Here is a 19990-nt window from a genome sequence, read left to right on the forward strand (position 1 = left end):
TATGTATTGCAATTCATTACAAAACTTGATACAGTGTAAATATATAATTACTATGTAATAAGAACCCCTTAAAATGATGTGCTAGCGTAAAATCTTGTCTATGAATCTAAACACAATTAAAATGATGTGCTAGCGTAAAATCTTGTCTATGAATCTAAACACAATTAAAATGATGTGCTAGCGTAAAATCTTGTCTATGAATCTAAACACAATTAAAATTATGTGCTAGCGTAAAATCTTGTCTATGAATCTAAACACAATTAAAATGATGTGCTAGCGTAAAATCTTGTCTATGAATCTAAACACAATTAAAATGATGTGCTAGCGTAAAATCTTGTCTATGAATCTAAACACAATTAAAATGATGTGCTAGCGTAAAATCTTGTCTATGAATCTAAACACAATTAAAATGATGTGCTAGCGTAAAATCTTGTCTATGAATCTAAACACAATTACTTTTGGACTTGTCTTCAAGTTCCAATTCAATTGTAAAAGGCAAGTTATTAAATAAATAATCACTGACTGGTGTTCTTTTGAACCTATCTCCAGTGGTCGATTCACCATACTGAATAGACCACAAAAACATCATACTACACATATCCAAGTCAGTGGCAAGGCCGGATTTGTAAGGTACATCAATACCTCTCAAGTTTTTTTTTTTTTTACAAGAGAGGAAGGTCCTGTGTCACCCACACAGAGGCATGTTGCAGGAACAGTATGCCAACAGTATGTGCAGTGCTCAGTGCTCACACATACAATATTTATGTTGAAATGAAATACATAGGCTCTTTAAAGAGCTCATCTGGCCAAGCTGTATACATGTGTGCATGAGGGTCAATGATGGACATCCTGAGTGGGAAGGCATGAGAAGTTGCTGTCAAGGGGGGAATGCCCCTCTCAGAGCTGGAGTACTGCTGACAGCTGAGTTGAGGTGCCAGGAAGGATGACCTGGTAGTTGAGGGTGGAGTTTATGCTCTCTTGAGGGTGAAGTCTTATGGAAGATGGGAGGAGTCAGCTCTGGGTGTTTTATTACACTGACCAATGAAATTGGGGCGGCAGTTGAAACAAGTGCTTTTCAAACCAACCACTACCTGGGTCTTCCACAAAATGAGTCCCTTTTGCGTCCCTTTGATATTTAAGTAGAAATTGTTAACTAATATTGGATTTGAAAATCCTTTTTCTGGTCTTTTGTTGTGGGAAACTGTGTGTGTCGAGCATAACACGTCAACCCTGTTATTATAGATAGACAGGCTAGAATCTTTTTTAACAAAACATAAAGCCTGCATTCAATTGCCCCTCCCTGTTGCACACAACAAGCATCCATTCCCCCTGTTATGACCAACCTGTTACTTTTTGGCACTTAATTAGGCACTTCCTATAGTCATTTTTTAAAATTTAACCTCTTGAGATGGAATCACATGTTTTTTTTTTAATTAAGTTGAACATGTGCTCTTCATGACAGGATGTTAAAATTTGGTGATTGAATTTTTTTCAAAAGTCATTTTGATACATGAATCTCAGTATAATATATTAACAATGCCAGAGGTTTGCTAATGAATTCTTAAATCCGTTATCCAACAACATGAATGAGAGACACTCATTGGTCAGGTTGATAATGAACTGTATACTCTTGTGCTTGAGACTTGGTAAACATTTATTGGAATGACTGTGCTCTTCTGTTGGGAGAAAGAAAGGGGGGTTATATAATCACCTACATTGTGTGGGAACACAGCCTCCTCTGCTGGCCACTAACATGTTTGGAACGGAACTTTGACAAGGACCCTTTTCCCTGGTTACTCTGTAGCAGTAGCACATTCGAAATGTATTTCATTATTTAAAACAAAAAAGATACCATGTGATTTAAATCAATGTGTTTTTAAGAGAACTTCCATTCATAGTCTAAAGGGAAAATCTGTTAGCGTGAGGCAGCATCAGGATTCACACGAAGGCCAAAAAGATCATCAAGGACATAAACCTCCCGAGCCACAGCCTGTTCAGCCCGCTATCATCCAGAAGGCGAGGTCAGTACAGGTGCATCAATGCTGGGACCAAGAGACTTAAAAACAGCTTTGATCTCAAGGCCATCAGACTGCTAAATAGCCATCACTATACTCAACCCTGCACCCTAGAGGCTACTGCCCTACATACATAGACTTGAAATCACTGGCCACTTTAATAATGTTAAAATAATGTTTACATACTGCTTTACTCATCTCATGTACTGTACTGTATTTTAGTCAATGCCCCTCCGACATTGCTCGAACTAATATTTATGTATTTGTTAATTCCATTCTTTTACTTTTAGATTTGTGTGTATTATTGTGAGTTGTTAGATACTAATGCACTGTTGGAGATAGGAATACAAGCATTTCACTACACCCGCAATAACATTTGCTAAATATGTGTATGTGACCAATAAAATGTTATTGGATTCTTGATGCCATAATATGCCTCTGTTCCCTGGAGCTTGGCACTTGGCCCTATAACAGCTAAAGGGGTGCTGCACGGCAGGCTTCCAGGGTTCCCAGGTGTGTGTTGGATTGAGCAAAAAACAATCTCTGCAAGAAAATGCACAATACATTCTTGTAATTCATGTAATAGTCTTTCATGCTTTATTTTCAAGTACAAAGTAATACTCCTGGAAATAAATATTTAAAAAATACTATGAGGATTTTTAACCTACATACTTCCACATCCTGAGGGTAAGAAATTAAAGGATACATGTAATCAAATGATTGTGTAAATTTTTAGACACCAACTATCAGTGTTATTTGCCTGATGATAACATAACAGTTAAACATTTACATGTGGCATGGGCCGAATAAAAATGTGATTGATTAGTGGACATCAATTTCTTGTAGTACTGTATCTAAATGCCATTGAATATGCAATATTGGGATACCGGTTCCACCATAATTTGCAAATTAATTCATTAAAAATCTTACAATGTGATTTTCTGGATTTTTTTCCCTCATTTTGTCTGTCATAGTTGAAGTGTACCTATGATGAAAATTACAGGCCTCTCTCATCTTTTTAAGTGGGAGAACTTGCACAATTGGTGGCTGACTAAATACTTTTTTGCCCCACTGTAGATTTGAAATCACTGGCCACTAATAAATGTAACACTAGTCACTTTATTAATGTTTACATATTTTGCATTACTCATCTCATATGTATATACTGTATGCTGCTCTGACATTTATATATTCTTAATTCCTTTACTTAGATTTGTGTGTATTGGGTATATGTTGTGAAATGATTAGATATTACTGCACTGTCGGAGCTAGAAACATAAGCATTTCCCTACACCCGCAATAACATCTGATAAACACGTGTATGTGACCAATAAAATTTGATTGGATTAATTTTTAATACATTTTGTAAAATTTAAAAAATAACTTTTTTCTTTGTCATTGTGGGGTTTTGTGTGTCGATTGATGAGGGGGGAAAACCCCATTTAATCCATTTTAGAATAAGGCTAACAAAATGTAACGTAACAAAATCTGGAAAAAGTCTAGGGGTGTGAAAACTCTCCAAATGTAGGCCTAATTGATTTGTTCATGAAAGTATAGAAAAGTTCTGGATCAATAATGGTTTAGCCGATAGTTAGTAGGCTAGTCTCTTTCCGTTGTAACTGTAAAATTATCATATTTTGAAAGACCTTAAAAGACCTTATACTACCCTATATTCAACATGAGTGCAGCCTATAGCCTACTGAAGGCATTTTCTTGAACTTGTTTGGTGAGGTAGGCCTTATTTATGGATATGATCACATCACTGTATTTCAGGCTATGGAAAAGTCTACTACAATAATGAGTTATTACACTGAATTCATACTACAATCTCAAATATATGCATGCTGGCATGTCTGCAGCTTGAGAAAATGTGCCTGGCCTCCATGTAATCTGCTTTGTGTCGGAGTTTGTCAACTATATAAAGGAGTGTGATATTTTGAACCAGTGACAGCCAGGACAGTTTGCCTTAGAATCCCCTCTCCTTTCCTAATACGGTACCTTATGAGTAACAAATACAACCTCTTACAAAAGGAACTTGCTAGCTGTGCTTCTCAAGCTTGTTGTAATAAGAACAACTTGATTCCACAAACATGCGTGTCTTATATTTCACCTTGTGTTGTTAATAAAGGGGTAGTTAATCCTAATTATAGTGGAGTACTAGTAATGATAGCTATCCCCTTCATAATCAGTAGTAACTCTGCCAGAGTCACTATCATGTGGCTATATGTGGCATCGGCACTCTGCCTCAATGCTATTATCCAACCATAGGATTGACTATTATCCTGAGACCACAATTATACATGTCTCCTGTGCTGCCTCCCCTTTACATCCAATATGAGCACAGCCTGACCAAAGTGCCAGACCCAGAGTCTTACATGAGCAGGTAAAAGAAGCCAATGCATTTATTCTCAGTTTTACAGTACTCCTGGTGTGAGAGTGTTTTTATGTTTTGGTCAGGGTGGTGGTCTGCTTTAGATATGACATTGTGTGTTATATTCTAGGTGACTATGGCAGTTCCTGGAGGGACAAAGGAAAAGCTCACTGACATTCCGCACCATGTGTGGAAGGGCTTGCCCGATAGCATGAGACTAAGCTGCTCTGCTGTTGATCAAAGTCGCATTGGTGAGTTGAAAATGAGCTGCTTTGGGTTTGTTCTAACGTCACATCACTTTTCAGTTTTGTAGATAAGTGATCAATGATCATTTGTTGGTGGTAAAATTCCGCTAGCAGTGCACCGTACGATATGCAGTGAGCGGCTCTGTGGTTTCTGACTGTGGCATGAGTGTAGCTCATAAGTGTAGCTCCTGATACTTAGGATCATTCAGTAACGACCAGTGATCACAAGGGAGAGGAAGAACTACATCTGGCAGTGGACGCAGAGTACATTATGAAGGCTTTCAACTCAAGAAAAATAATCATCTCCAGCCTGTTCTGGCATGCCTCAGAGAATCGGCACACCTTAACACATTTTTAGAGTCTGAAAGCTTTTCTATATTGCATGGTTAATTGTGAATGTTGTAGTGCATGTCCAATTCTGGCCAACTTTTAAAAAATCTGCATTTGTAAGATGAATTTGATTTGGGATCGCTATCCCCCAATGGCAGGGAGTTGCCTAGGCAACGTTTAGTTGGCAGTGGGGTTTTGGTTTGGGATTTTCCTCCACTCTTTTCCCCAGGTGTCTGGGCCTCGAGGCTAATCCCTAAAGGCAAGAGGTTCGGCCCGTTTGTAGGAGAGAGAAAAAAGAGGTCCCAGGTGTCCAGCAATGTTTACATGTGGGAGGTGAGCAGCAGAGGATAGAGCAATAGCCTCAAAGATCTACAGTACCTTCACAGACATCTAGGTTGTAAACATCACAGGCACAGCACACCCTCCATATTATATATGCTGTTATCCGTTTTCATAACATTATCATCCAGATAACCAATCTGTCCTCTGTAGGTGTATTTTCCAGCCAGGGGCTGGATGTGTGTGGATGCTACAGACCCCATGAAGGGGAACTGGCTACGGTATGTAAACTGGGCACACTCCACTCAAGAACAGAACCTTTTCCCCATGGAGATCAACCGAGCCATTTACTACAAAGTGTTACGGGTAATTCAGACATGAAGTCTCACTGGTAAAATGTTATTCTCTAAACATTTGAGCATTAAAGCAGAGTGATGGTTTTCTATTTAGGCATGTGAATGCAAGAGTACTGGCTATTTAGCGTTCAATCTTCTCTGTGTAACATTTGGGATAATGTGCCAATTTGTAGTACAACGCATTTCTCATTCCTGGATTGAGGTACGTTTTCCCGAGCCATATCTCACGCTGGCTCCGCAGCGTCTTAATCTACACAGGGATTCTGTCCGACCCTAGTGCAGATGTAAGCAAGCGGTCGGATCTGCTGGCTAGTATGGGGGTTATTCTCATTGAAGCCAAATGAGAGAATTGTGGTAAACTTTTTTAAATAATTCATGCAAAATACAAATTTGTATTATGCTGTCTCTGCTATACTTGGGTATAATAAACCATTTATAAAGGAATTGACAAAAAAAAATACATAGTTTGCCATCTACAGCTACTGAAATGTCAGGACCTAACATTCTTGTCGGACTTGACAGGCACAACAAGAGCCCAAGTATTTCATCCTGTCTCTCAGCAAACCTGTCTCTGATTTGTTCCCATTCTCCTCTTTTCTTGTAACAGCCAATAGGACCCGGGGAAGAGTTGCTGGTGTGGTACAATGGGGAAGACAACCCTGAGATAACAGCTGCATTAGAGGAAGAAAGAGCCAGCAATCTGAACAAGAAAAATTCACCCAGGGCAAAGCGAGGTAAGGCGTACACCCCTAAAATTCTAATTTCTCTATTACATTTTGCAGTACATATTTACCAAGCTCTTCGATACGATAGCTGGCAGTGGGTGGCAGAAGTCGAAGGAAATTGTCCTTACGCCCATTCGAAGTTGAATTCTTGATAGCATGCTAGCTAGCTAGCTTCGCTAACAGTACAGTGAGGTGTAACTAACTAGATGCAGTAATTTTCCTTTCCAAACTTTCTATCTCAAATGTAGTTTTATGTTACTGTTAATTCATAAAGGTTGATTGCAGCTAAATTGGTAGCTATTATGTAACAACACAGACAGCACGATACTGTCAACATTGGCTTGTCGGATAAATAAGTTAGCTACCTAACGTAAACGTCACCACGAACCAGCCACCGAGTTTTCTGGGATGTGTGTGACCTTTCCAGACTAGCAACTTATTTGCGAGCCACGTTATTTGATCCGTTGATCCATTTGCTACTTACCTATATTTAAGAGGTATCCAATTAGCTAGTTATGTTACAGGACTTGCAGGTTAGGGATTGCATAGTCTGATCGGTTTGTTTCACTCTGCTGTCAATTCAGCTCGGGTAGCTAGCTCGCGAGCTAACAGGCTAGGTCAAGCACGGGCGTGCTAGACTGCAAAGTGCTAGTTTTTGTGTTCAGAAAATAACTTAAACAGTTGCCGTTGTGGTAAAGGGATGGTAGATTACTCGAGGTATGTGTCATACATGTGCTGTAAACCCTTAGCTACATCTAGTTAGCTACCTGGGTACGTGTATCAGTTTTGTATGTGCCATCGCTGGGAATATGCCTGCCCTGAAATGAAACACCCTTTAATAATGTTCGACGTGACAAACACGATTTAGCTGAACGGTATAGGTTTCTTATACTTTGTCAAATGTTCATGTTTCCCAGGTAAGTGAGCTCCATTTTATTTGGCATCGGGACTGTAGCTACTAGCTAGCTAGTCAGCCAAAGTCAATGCAAAGTTGAGGTAATGTAGTGCTGCAGACTAGGCCCAGGATGCATGTAGTTGCACAAGTTCTGTAGTCCCACCCTTCCTTTCTCAACAATACCAAATCTTAAAATCGAGTTGCATTTTGCATAATAATTACCTGCTAGAATGAAATTCATACTTTTTTTCCCTCTCTCTTTGAAATTGACCTCGGGTTTTCCTTTCAATATGAATGACTGTCTATGATTGTCAAGTTTGTTGTAGGCCTATCTATGCATTCAACCCCGGTCTGTTTTTAATTTGCACTGATTTATTGACTGAATAGTGATCGGGAGACGCATAGGGCGGTGCACAATTGGCCCAGCGTCGTCTGTGTGAGGGGAGGGTTTGTCCGGGGTAGGCCGTCATTTTAAAATAAGAATTTGTTCTTGTCTAGTTAAAGGTTAACTAAATAGTCACGTTCACACCAATGCCCAGGGCTAAAAGAGCTTTTATCCCAGGGCAAAACTGAAACCACACGGATTACGTTAATTTGCGTGCGAGTAGAGCGTCAATTAACATGCACTAAGTAGTTTATGCCAATGTAATTGTCATGAAAAGCCATAATAAGCAGTTCTATTTATGTTTGCTATGTAGCCCTTGTGAATTATTGTGTTCATTTTGACTCACATTATGTCCCACGGGAGCCACCGTACCTGCCTCCTGTTATGTTGGATCACGAACAGGAGCGTTGTAACGTTAGTTAATACACCCTAGCAGTTTTTAAAGAATGTAGCTAGTCTGGTTATTTATACATAACTGTATTCTCTCTTGAACGGAGTTCGAGTTTCCCAGTCGTAGCCTGCCTAGGCTATATGTCTGTGCTTGGCATCAACAAAGGTAGGCATAAAGTTATTGCTTTCAAATATGTATTATTGTCACTGGCAGCTAAACTTAACACAAAATAGACACTTTCTAACTAACTTATACATGTCACAATTCCAGACGTAACAATGCACAAACGGTCTTTTGTGGCGTTTTATATGCTCGCTGTACCGGAATTGCTTCACGTAGATGCGGGGGGAAAAATAGACTTGCGTTCTAATGTGAAGTGCATGACGGCATTGACGCTCGCGGCCTGTCTGTTTTCTCTCATTCACTACGGTGCATTCTAATTCCAGCGTTTTCACACTCATAAAAAAAGTGGTCTTGCTGGCCCTGCTCCAGAGCAGGGTGGCACCGACTTTGCAGGGCTAGTCAATCAGTGTTCCATTGTCTCCTAATTTGAATATTTTACTCCAGAAAAGTGACGGTTGGTTTCAGGCAACTCTGTTTGTGTGGACACAGGCTTAGCTTGCCCACGACCAGTTTTTGCCTGGGACTAAGGATAGCCAGGGGCTAAGAACATTGCCATGTTAAAAGGCCTATTGAGTACTATCAGTGAGTTGTGTTAAAGTCTCAACATTCAGAATTGTCTGTTGAGATGGCCTACTTGTCATTTATCTGCAATCCCTCTTTGACAAATCATGTACATATCTGCATTAAATTTCCAACAAGTGGGAGCTATCTATACACCATATAATCTTTCAATGTAAATAAATTAACTTCTGGAGAAAAACTAATGCTAGCACAATTTCAATGCTTGTTTTCAAGCACTCAAACTTGTTTATTTTTGCTGACTTGAAACCAATTTGAGGGGCACAGGTGACTGAGCTGCAACATGTGTTTCTGTGGCATGAATCAGGCTTTGTAGGCCAGGCCAGATGACCTTGTTGTCACAGCAACTCCAGTGATGACTGGATGCTAGCCCAGTCTCTTGAGGCTGGCTGATATCAACTCAAAATGGTCTCCTGCCTAGGGACATAACCACTACATTGATCAGCCATTCCAAAAATATCCATGTCTCTTCGCATGACAGTTTGTTCATTATGTAGCTTAGTGTTTAGTATGACTTTAAAAATTCCTGTTGAAGTCATCATAGCTGTGAAAATTCATTTAGGCCAGAAGTTGTATTTGACCGTATTGGATGTTAGCCTGACTTTTAATCCTGCAGCTGTTTAGAAGAAGGGAAAAAAACATTCTGTATGGTAATATCGAAAGACAATTGATGACATAAGCACATGTGGTACTTGGTATACATTGTTTAAGAACCTGTTCAGCAGTCATACAGTATATTGCTTTGCTTTGTGTTAGACAAATATAATATGAGTTTGAAATTCCATGTAGTTTTAAGTGCCAACCAATACACAGCACAGTTGTGAGTTGAGGTGTGAATTAGTACACTTTACCCACTAGATGTTCACTTCTCTGAACATCTTTCTGATAGTGCATTTACTTATGTAGAAGTAGTCCAATGTCAACATTTTAAAGAAACTTCATTGCACATCTTACCAGTATTGCTTTGGTGTGAATTTTTTTATTTGAGTTTGGCTAATGTTTGTTGGTTGATGTGTGCTTTCTACCTTAGCCAGAAAACTGTTGGAAAGAGCCAGACAGGCTTGTTTGGGTGGATTCCGTGGGCCCAAACAAACAGGCGGAACCAAACCTATTGTCACAGAGATGTGGGATACAGAGGAAGGTAAGTTGCCCCATTTTATAATAGATATTTGGGAAGTCTGTTCAGGTGTAGCTAGTTAAGTCATGTTATTCATGTATTTCAACCATTTCGGCTGGGTTTCCCCCTTTAAATTCTCAGAATATTTTTTTACGTTGAAATTAAATGTTACTTTTTAAATTCTGTTGCTCTGCGGTTTTAGGTCCAAATGAGGAGGACGAGAGACCCTCTCCTTCTCCAGGGCCTTCACAGGGGACTCGGGAGAGCTCCACCATGGGGAGTAACAGCCTCTCTCAAGCCCAGTTCATCTCAGCAGCAATGAGAGAGAAAGATGAGGAAGACCCAAGGGATCTGCAGCAGCGGCCGTCGCAGAGTGCTCGGTCTGCTACTGAATCTGAGTCGGAGGATAGGTGTGAGCAGCCTGATCTGCCACTAAGCCATAGCAGCCCAGGTGAGGTGGGGCCTGGGAGCCTTCAGACTGCCTCATCCCTACCAAGGCCTGAACCAGAGGCTGACCCATACCTCGACCCTGACCTTGAAGATGACCCCCACGGAGAGGAGTCCCATCCCTGCCAGCACTGCGAGCGCCATTTCTCCACCAAACAGGGCTTGGAGCGCCACACCCACATCCATGCCACTGCAAACCAGCAAACGCATACGTTCAAATGCCGTTACTGTGGCAAGTCCTTTGGCTCGCAGGTGGGACGTCGGCGGCACGAGCGGAGGCATGAGAACGGGCCAAAGAACAAAGGCCAAAGGCCTGGCTCACTGGCTGGGACTGCTACTTTACTCAGTCCTCTGGGGCAGGCTGACTGTTCCAGCCCAGACTGTGCCACTGTCTCTGGCCACTACGTTGTCATGGGGTCCCCGCTCCCTGGAGGACTTATGCAGAGCCCTCAGGTTGTGAGGAAGGACCCTGCGGCTGAGAGTGACCAGCCCTTTATCGTGGATGAGAATGGAGAGACAAAAGAGCTTCATCCTTGCAAGTACTGTAATAAGGCTTTCGGCACTCACACTAACATGCGCAGACACCAACGCAGAATCCACGAGCGCCACTTACTGCCCAAGGGTGTGCGCAGGAAAGGCATGCTGCTGCAGGAGAGCCCGCAACAGCAGCAGCAGCGTCTGCCTGAGCAGTCCCCCAGTGCCAGCCCACCCCCTGTCTATGTGCCCAGTGCAGACACTGAGGATGAGGGGGACCGAGAGGAGTACATGGTCGACATATCCAATAATATCTCGGAGAATCTCAGCCTGTACATCGACGGCAAGATCCTGTCCACTAGTTCAGTCAGCGGCTGTGAAGTGATTGAAGTGGACTCCAGTTCTGCAGCACTGTTTGGTCTCGACGCAGTGGTCATCAGTCCCAATCAGATCAGTCAGGCTTTCAAAGTGGACACCAGGACCTGTGCTGTGAAGCAGGTCTCCAACCTCGGCCAGCCCACAACGAAAAGGAGAACGTCGACACCTCCGCTCATGCCCAGTCTTAAAATGGAGTCTGAAAATGGGTCCTCCTCTGCCTCTTCCTCCTCCACGTCTTCCTCATCTACCTTGTTGGTGGAAAGTCTCTTCCCTCAGTCCTCAGACTCATTAACATTTCAAAAGGAGAAAACTATCTATCTGTCTCCTAAGCTCAAACAGCTCCTCCAGACTCAGACAGACGGTCAGAAACCCACCATCGCCCTGATAGCAGACAGCCACAGATTAGCTCCCCCTCTCTCCGTTACGTCTCTGCCTGCAGCCTCAGGCAGGTTTAAGAGAAGAACGGCTTCCCCTCCCTCGTCTCCACAGCTCAGCCCTGTGCTGAAAGCAGATGGCTGTAAGAGCGAGGCAGGGGTCTCGTCGTACACCCTCAAGGTGCCAAAGCTGGAGAGCCTGGGCATTTCCTCTGCCTGGAGTCTGTCCAGCAAAGAGGAGAGGAACACCATGAGTCCCAGCGGGAAGGACGGGTGCAGCTGGTCTGCCTCTCGGACCGGAGGGAACTCGTGTAATCAGCAGCCCTTGGACCTTTCCAGTGGCATCAGTAAATGGAGTGACGGCTTCAACAAGACGCCCAGGGAGGAAGTGCTGGATTTAAGCATGAGTCGGAAGAGTACAGCGGAGCCAGAGTCCAAGGGAAGTCCAGCTCCGACACAGCCCCACACCAAGAAGAAGAAGCCCAATACCAGTATGCTAGAGAAGGTGTTGATGAATGAGTACGCTGGCTTAAACCCAGCAGGAGAGGAGGGCTCTTGTGCCCTGGGAAGCCCAGATTCTCAGTATACTGCAAGCAGTGGTACAGGCACAGCTTCTCACAGTCCCTCTTCCAATATGCCCTTTGAATCAGCCGATCCCTCTCCCCCCTCTCTAACCCCTGTCACTATGAATCCCTCCTCCCCCTGCGTCTCCAGCATGACCTCTCCAACTCCACCTCCCCCTGTCCTACCCTCTATGCCCTCATCAGACTGCCCCACTTCCAGCTCTCTCCATGTCCTCTCCCCTAAAATGTCCCCCAGATCCATTGACCATTGTGAGGATGAGCCAGTTTGTGTATCTAACTCTACTACAGCAGAGACAATATTAGCTGCGGTAAGTAACAGTTATGGAGATGTCACTAAGCCAGTAGACCCCACCCACAATACAGATCCCGTTATCGGGAAAGCTTTATCAAACCCCTCTACAGAGTCCCCCTCAGTATCTGATGCTGTCCCTGTGAGTCTGTCCTCAGCACAATCTAAACCTGCTAGGAGTGGGAACCACATTTTCTTAGATATCCAAATTAACCCAGACCTGGAACCGATTATTACTGAGGGACAGGGGAAATCCCAATGCTCTGAACTCCCTGTTTTATCACCCGTAACAGAATCCCCCCTCACTGCCTCATCGACCTCTCCTGTTGGAATATCAGATGTCCCAGCTCCGTCAGTGGTCTCCCCAGCATCACTCTCTAGCACTATGATTAAAGAGGAGGTCCAGCACATGGATCAGCTGGCTGATTTAGGCCTTCCTCCTGGTGCCACAGGGTCTTCACCTCCATCTGCCACTGCTGCTGAAAAGCCCTCTGAGGAGGAGGAGGTGGTGGAGGAGGAGGGATTGGAGCCAGACCCCTTCAGTAAGAGCTTTGTGTGTAACGTGTGTGAGGATCCCTTCCGCTCCATCAAAGAGCTCAGTCGGCACATCGTGGAGCACGCGGCTGAGTGGCCCTACAGGTGTGAGTTCTGTGTGCAGCTGTTTGGGAATGCCCCGGCCCTGCTGGAGCACCGTACAGCCCTCCATGGTGTGGGACGCATCTTTGTCTGCTCCTTCTGCTCCAAGGAGTTCGCCTTCCTCTGCAACCTCCAGCAGCACCACAAAGACCTGCATCCCAGCCAGCCGTGCACACACGCAGCGGTGGAGAGTGGCAAGCTGAGGCCACAGAACTACACAGACCCAGCCAGGGCCAAAGAGGAGAGTAACCCCTCAACCACAGGGCCTGAGTCCTCTGCTGAAGCTGCCTCCTCCCAGGGGGTCTCTGATGTGAAGAAAGAGCAGCCTGATACTAACGGGAAGCATGAGGAGGCTGGACCAGAGGACCCAACTGAAGAGCTCTATACTACAATAAAGATCATGGCTTCTGAAGGAGGCAAGCCTAAAGGCCCAGACGTACGCCTGGGCATTAATCAACACTACCCCAGTTTCAAGCCACCCCCCTTCCCCTACCACAACCGCACGGCTGCAGACTCAGTGGCCTCGGCCACCAACTTCACTACCCACAACATTCCCCAGACGTTCAGCACTGCCATCCGATGCACCAAATGCGGCAAGAGTTTCGACAACATGCCCGAGCTGCACAAGCACATACTAGCCTGTGCCAACGCCAGTGATAAGCGGCGGTACACTCCCAAGAAGAACCCCATCCCTCTGAGACAGATAGTGAAGCCCCAGAACGGCTCTCTGTCGCCTGCCTCTGCTGCCAACGCAGGGCACAACGCCTTCCGCAGAATGGGCCAACCCAAGAGGCTGAACTTCAACCAAGAACCGCTTGGCAAAACCAAGATGAGTTCCCTCAGTAAGAAGAAGAACCAGCTGGTTCAGAAGGCCATCACTCAGAGGAATAAGACTGCTGCTACTGCTAAGGCCCCTAGCCAGGTTAAAGAGGAGGAGCCGCAGGAGGTCCATGTGTGCCCTCACTGCAGTCGGGAGTTCACTTACCCTGCCAGCCTCAGTAAACATATAGCAGTCAGCTGTCCCATGAAGCCTGTCTCTAAAAAGGCCAGAAAGGGAGCAGCAGCAGAAGAGGCAACACCAGCTGTAGACAAAAACATGAGCCTTCGAAGGAGAACCACAGACTCTGAGATCCAGCAGCCAGAGACCGCTGAGCCGGTGCCCAAAACCCTGGGCAAAACACGCGCTCGCACTTCTGGACCCGGCTCTGCGGAGGCAGAGACCACACCGCGGCCAGGTAAAGGAAAGACGGCTGTCACACAGGTGCGTACGAAGAGGCCAGCCTCTTTCCCTGCTGCCACAGTTTCTCTCAACATGAAAAGTAAAAAAGGCAAAGTTCAATCATTACCCCCCACCCCGTTGCCCTCCGAGACTCCCAGTAACTCTGCACCACTGCCAGCAACCCAGACAAAGCAACGCACGGGCAAGGAAATGCCGCCCAAGAAGGTAGCAGAGGTGAAATTGCCCCTACAGAAGCCGTCTCAGGTGCCGCCTAAGAAAGAAGGGGAACGGTTCTCTCTGAGAGCGAGGGAGCGAGCTGGTGGGCCGGTGACCCGGAGCCTACAGATGGCCAACAATGTAGCTCCTGTGGAGGTGAAAACAGAGGACCTCTCCAGCCAGGGGCCTAAAGAGACCCAGGTAATTTTACTTTCAAACGGTGTCCAGTCTCAGCCTATGTTCATGCCAAGTTACTACTCACTTTATAAATAATCCTTTACACAATATTCTGTCTTGATGCGTTGTCTCGTCTTCCAGGAGTCCTTGCTGAAATGAGCCAGGTAAAGCCATGTCGATCTGAGGAGAAAGAAGTCCCTGGCTAGGAGGGTGTTGCTGTGCTGGCTCACCTCGGAGGAGATCCTCTGGCCTTCCCAAGGTTCTGACGGACAGGAAGATCTGGAGGTGGGCTGGCTCAGTTACAGGACATCATGGACTCTGCTCTCTACACATCACATGCTGTGTTGGCTGAACAGGAGGGATGCCTTTCTCTCTATCACTCACTGTGAAATGAGCCTGAGACTTTTAAACACAAAAAAGAAACGATTAACAGACTGTAAATTAATATATACAGTCTGTCATATATTTTCAGTCATAACTTGACCCATAACATTGACATTGGGGTTCCGTTACGGTTAAAAGCTGATATATTGCAAATGGCAATCATTTATATCAGTTCACAAAACTGGTCTGGTGTTTCTTTCGCTGTGTTTTTGGTTTACTTGTTTGGTTGTTGAGATGTTGGAGGATTCAACAGTCTCTTTAATGCATGTGCTGATTATCCAGTAGAACTAGACAGAACCCTGTCCCTCGCCTGTGTCCCATGTTAAGTCTTGCACCTACTTTAATTAATACAAATAATTTGCAAATTAATATGTACATTTGATTTCATGTAATACTCCATTGAGAATACATTGTAGAATATCTCTTATGCATTTATTTTTTAATTTGTGTTTATTTGGGAAGCTAGGATTAAACCGCTGTTTTCAACTGTAGAAGTGGGTTGTCTGAAAGGTTGGCTGAAAAGAGTGTGTGCAAGTGTGTTGTGTGGCAGGCATGTGCTCTGTGCGTTGTCTGACAACAGTTGACCCCTTCATCTCAAAGTTGAGACGTGTGTTGTCTCTGGTATGTTGTCTTCATGTTGCTTATCAGAGCAGTACCAGCAGGGAAACCTGCCACAACTAGAACAATGCCACTTAACACCGTTAGTTCCCAGAGAAGGGATAGGGAAGATGAGATTTGCTCTTCACGTTGAAAATGTGAGTGGCTAAGGAACACGGCCGCTTATCCAGTTGATTGACATTGTGGATTTCAGAGGCTCACATGTTGGTGTGTTATACATAGTTATAAGTAGCCCTCTCTTGTCTGAAAGCACTTCAAGAAGAAAATCTGCCAAACTGTTTTGATTAGATCAGTATGAATCCTTAAAGGACCAATGCAGTCAAACATGATTTTCTGTATTTTCTAGATATTTCCTCGCTGGGGTAGGAATACTACTGTGACAATTATGATGCTCTTTTAATGTAAGAGCTGTTTGAAAATACTCACCCAGACCACTCCCAGTCCTAGCAAAAATCTTGAGAAATTGCTCTTTTCAATTTTTATTGAAATGAATCACAGTAAGGTACTTAATTGTTACCCTGAAATGATTTGATATTGAGGTAAAAAATGACTGCATTTGGACCTTTCAGTTATTTGGTTTTTAATGTGAAGAATGGGATTTAGACATTTCTATTGCACATGACTGAAACAGAGTTGCCTCAGAAAATAATTGAAATGTAGTCATTGGAATATTTCCCTGTAACATTTTCCTGATTAAAGACTCCCTATAGATTTGCATTTTTCTTTTCTTTTCACAACGGTCCTGAGACTTGATTTCATCTTTATGATGTAATCAGGTGAATTCATCTGAAATATATAGCAGCAATGATCTTATTGAGGATTGTCAAAAAAGTTAAAAGGTGATGATGTTCGGAAGTATTTTCAAAGGTTTGAAAATTGGAATCATGTCTGGAGATGTGAACAGCTGGAGAGTAGTAGCCACTGTGTTCCAGTAATAAGGACGGCCTGGAAAATTGCTTCAGTTCTAATGTTCCTTTCCTTGCAGTGGCAAACATGCCACGGTCATAGATTGCAGGTTATTTTTGTACCTAAAGTTGTGTGGTTGTAGAGGTAGCGTATCTTTAATGTGATCTATACTGAACAAAAATATAAACACAACATTTAAAGTGTTGGTCACATTTTTCATAAGCTAAAATTAAAGATCCCAGAAATGTTCCATGCGCACAAAAAGCTTATCTCAAATTTGGTGCACAAATTTGGTTACATCCCTGTTAGTGAGTATTTCTCCTTTTCCAAGATAGCCTGTCCACCTGACACGTGTGGCATCTCAAGAAGCTGATTAAACAGCATCATTACACAGGTGCACCTTGTGCTGGGGACAATAAACAGCCACTCTAAAATGTGCAGTTTTGTCACACAACACAATGCCATGGATGTCTCAAGTTGAGGGAGCTTGCAATTGGCATGTTGACTGCAGGAATGTCCACCAGAGCTGTTGCCAGAGAATTTGTTAATTTCTCTACCATAAGCCGCACCCAATGTTTAGAGAATTGGGTAGTACATCCAACCTACCTCACAACCGCAGACCATGCGTAACCACGCCAGCCCAGGACTTTCACATCTGGCTTCTTCACCCTTCGGTATCTTCTGAAGAGGGGGAGGGGCGGTGCTGAGGAGTATTTCTGTCTGTAATAAAGCTCTTGTGGGGAACAACTCATTCTGATGGTCTGTGCCTGGCTCCCCAGTGGGTGGACCTGGCTCCCAAGTGGGTGGGCCTATGCCGTCCCATGCTCACCCATGGCTGTGCCCCTGCCCAGTTGTGAAATTCATTTAAATTGACTGACTTCCTTCTTTGAACTGTAACTCAGTAAAATCTTGAAATTGTTGCATTTATATTTTTAGTATACATGCAGGCCTGTAACAAATGATGACATATTTGGACATATTATTCTACTTTGATTATGATTTGTTCCTATCTACACCATAACGTGCTACACAGAGTGATTCTCCCGTCTGTCTCCGTGTACAGCGCTCACCCTATGAGGAGAGGGAGTATGACTTAAGTGCTTTTTGCATATTTGGGTGGAAAAGCTGTAATTTAACCATTTATTATAAATCTAATATATGATATATCCGTTTGACATTTTCATCTTATATGTTTGCCTTCCTGCATCCATATTCTTGAGAATTCTCTTGAGTTAAATTAATGGAGAATCTTCTAATATACTCAGTGTACAAAACATTAGGAACAACTCACTAATATTGAGTTGCAACCCCTTTTCCCTCAGAACAGCCTCAATTCATCAGGGGCATGGATTCTACAAGGTGTCAAGCATTCCACAGGGATGCTGGCCCATGTTGACTCCAATGCTTCCCACAGTTGTGTCAAGTTAGCTGGATGTCCTTTGGGTGGTGGACCATTATTGATACACAAGGGAAACTGTTGAGCATGAAAAACCCAGCAGTGTTGCAGTGTTTGACAATCAAACTGATATGCCTGGCACCTAATAACATACCCCGTTCAAAGGCACTTACATCTTTTGTGTTGCCCATTCACCCTCTGAATAACACACACACAATCCATTTTTGAATTGTCGAGGCTAAAAAATCCTTTAACCTGTCTCCTCCTCTTCATCTACACTGATTGAAGTGGATTTAACAAGTAAAATCAATAAGGGATTATAGCTTTCACCTGGTCAGTATATGCCATGGAAAGAGCAGGTGTTCCTAATGTTTTGAACACTCAGTGTATGGTTGAAGATTAATGAACAAAGAAAAATATATCTGTTGACCTCATTATGTAAAACATATTGTTCTAATTTACATATTACATTATTTTTCAATTTGGCGTCTGTGTACGCTGCCTTGTATGATTTAATGTTTTTGGTTAGGTCCTTTTTAGTTGTGATTCCATTGCAGAGTCATCGTTCTATTCATTATATTTCTATGCATTTCATCCTTTCCGATAGGTGAAATCCAGATAATTTATGAAAAACTGTGCCATGGTGGTGAGTATTGAGTCCTATTTGGGATGCACAGAGATTTGTCCATCAGTCACTATGCACAGTCTGATTGCAATGTAGTTGATTTCATAAACGCATACTGATTATGTATAGGTTAGACTACAGAATGACAAGCACATTGATGACAATGTACTTGAGTATGATGGGAGAGAGGTCATCCCAAGGGGAATGTGTCTTCAGAACGTGACTGACTGAATGTCTTTCATCTGACCTGAAAACATTACCTGCAATATGACAGACAGAGGCTCCAATCCTGTATCCTGCATTGTCTTCTCAACATGCCAAAGAATAGATATTCATTTGTTATTTAAAAAATAAAAGTGAAGCATGATCAGCCCCCCATAGATTAATTATCTTGCTGTGATGCTGCGGCTCTAGTCAATCATCATGATTTATTTTTTCCTGTAGAGCCAGAATACTACCTGAGGAATAGCTGCTGGATTCGGGCTGTGCTCAGAATGCCAAAAGCTCCGTTTTTTTTATTCATTTCCTAGTCTACACTTGACAGAGTACATACAGTAATGTGATATTCTGGGTGGTCGATGAAGCTATCCTATATTGGCAAGTTTCTGCCAAACTGAAAGGCTCTCTTCTTTTAGAAAGTTGAGACAGATACTATAATCAAGGCGTATTAAAGTGATTTTTCTTTTCCCTAAGTATACACTGAGTGTACAACCCCCCCATTTCCCCTCAATTCGTTCTCAAGGACTCTACAAGGTGTCAAAAGCGTTCCACAGGGATGCTGGCATTTTTGAAACATGGAACTGTTGAGTGAAAAACCTAGCAGCATTGCAGTTCTTGACACAAACCGGTGTGCCTGACACCTAGTACCATACCCAGTTCTTGACACAAACCGGTGCGCCTGACACCTACTACCATACCCAGTTCTTGACACAAACCGGTGCGCCTGACACCTACTACCATACCCAGTTCTTGACACACACCGGTGTGCCTGACACCTACTACCATACCCAGTTCTTGACACAAACCGGTGCGCCTGACACCAACTACCATACCCAGTTCTTGACACAAACCGGTGCGCCTGACACCTACTACCATACCCAGTTCTTGACACAAACCGGTGCGCCTGACACCAACTACCATACCCAGTTCTTGACACAAACCGGTGTGCCTGACACCTACTACCATACCCAGTTCTTGACACAAACCGGTGCGCCTGACACCTACTACCATACCCTGTTCTTGACACAAACCGGTGCGCCTGACACCAACTACCATACCCAGTTCTTGACACAAACCGGTGCGCCTGACACCAACTACCGTACCCTGTTCAAATGCACTTAAATATTTTGTCTTGCCCATTCACCCTCTGAATGGTACAAAATACGCAATCCATGTCTCAAGGCTTTAAAATAATGATTTCATCAATATCCTCCCCTTCATCTACACTGATTGAAAT

General features: G+C 43.6%; 1 protein-coding gene across 3 annotated transcripts; it reads left to right on the forward strand.

Annotated features, from left to right (window-relative positions):
* Positions 1-6180: 6180 nt before the first annotated feature.
* Positions 6181-16322, forward strand: LOC110493265 (PR domain zinc finger protein 2). 3 transcript variants are annotated; one of them, XM_021567522.3, is made up of 4 exons: positions 6181-6330; positions 9725-9835; positions 10014-14629; positions 14747-16322. In XM_021567522.3, the coding sequence occupies exons 2-4, from the start codon at positions 9817-9819 to the stop codon at positions 14762-14764; spliced, it is 4653 nt and encodes a 1550-aa protein (XP_021423197.3). In that variant the 5' UTR covers positions 6181-6330; positions 9725-9816; the 3' UTR covers positions 14765-16322. The 3 variants fall into 3 exon arrangements, with proteins under 3 accessions (XP_021423197.3, XP_036804119.2, XP_036804120.2); XM_036948224.2 differs by having other exon boundaries at positions 6260-8157; XM_036948225.2 differs by lacking the exon at positions 6181-6330 and adding an exon at positions 6668-7038.
* The last annotated feature ends 3668 nt before the right edge of the window (positions 16323-19990 follow it).

The sequence above is a fragment of the Oncorhynchus mykiss genome, chromosome 17 (assembly GCF_057628025.1).
Source record: "Oncorhynchus mykiss isolate SJ-2025 chromosome 17, ASM5762802v1, whole genome shotgun sequence".
Classification (NCBI taxonomy): Eukaryota; Metazoa; Chordata; class Actinopteri; order Salmoniformes; family Salmonidae; genus Oncorhynchus; species Oncorhynchus mykiss.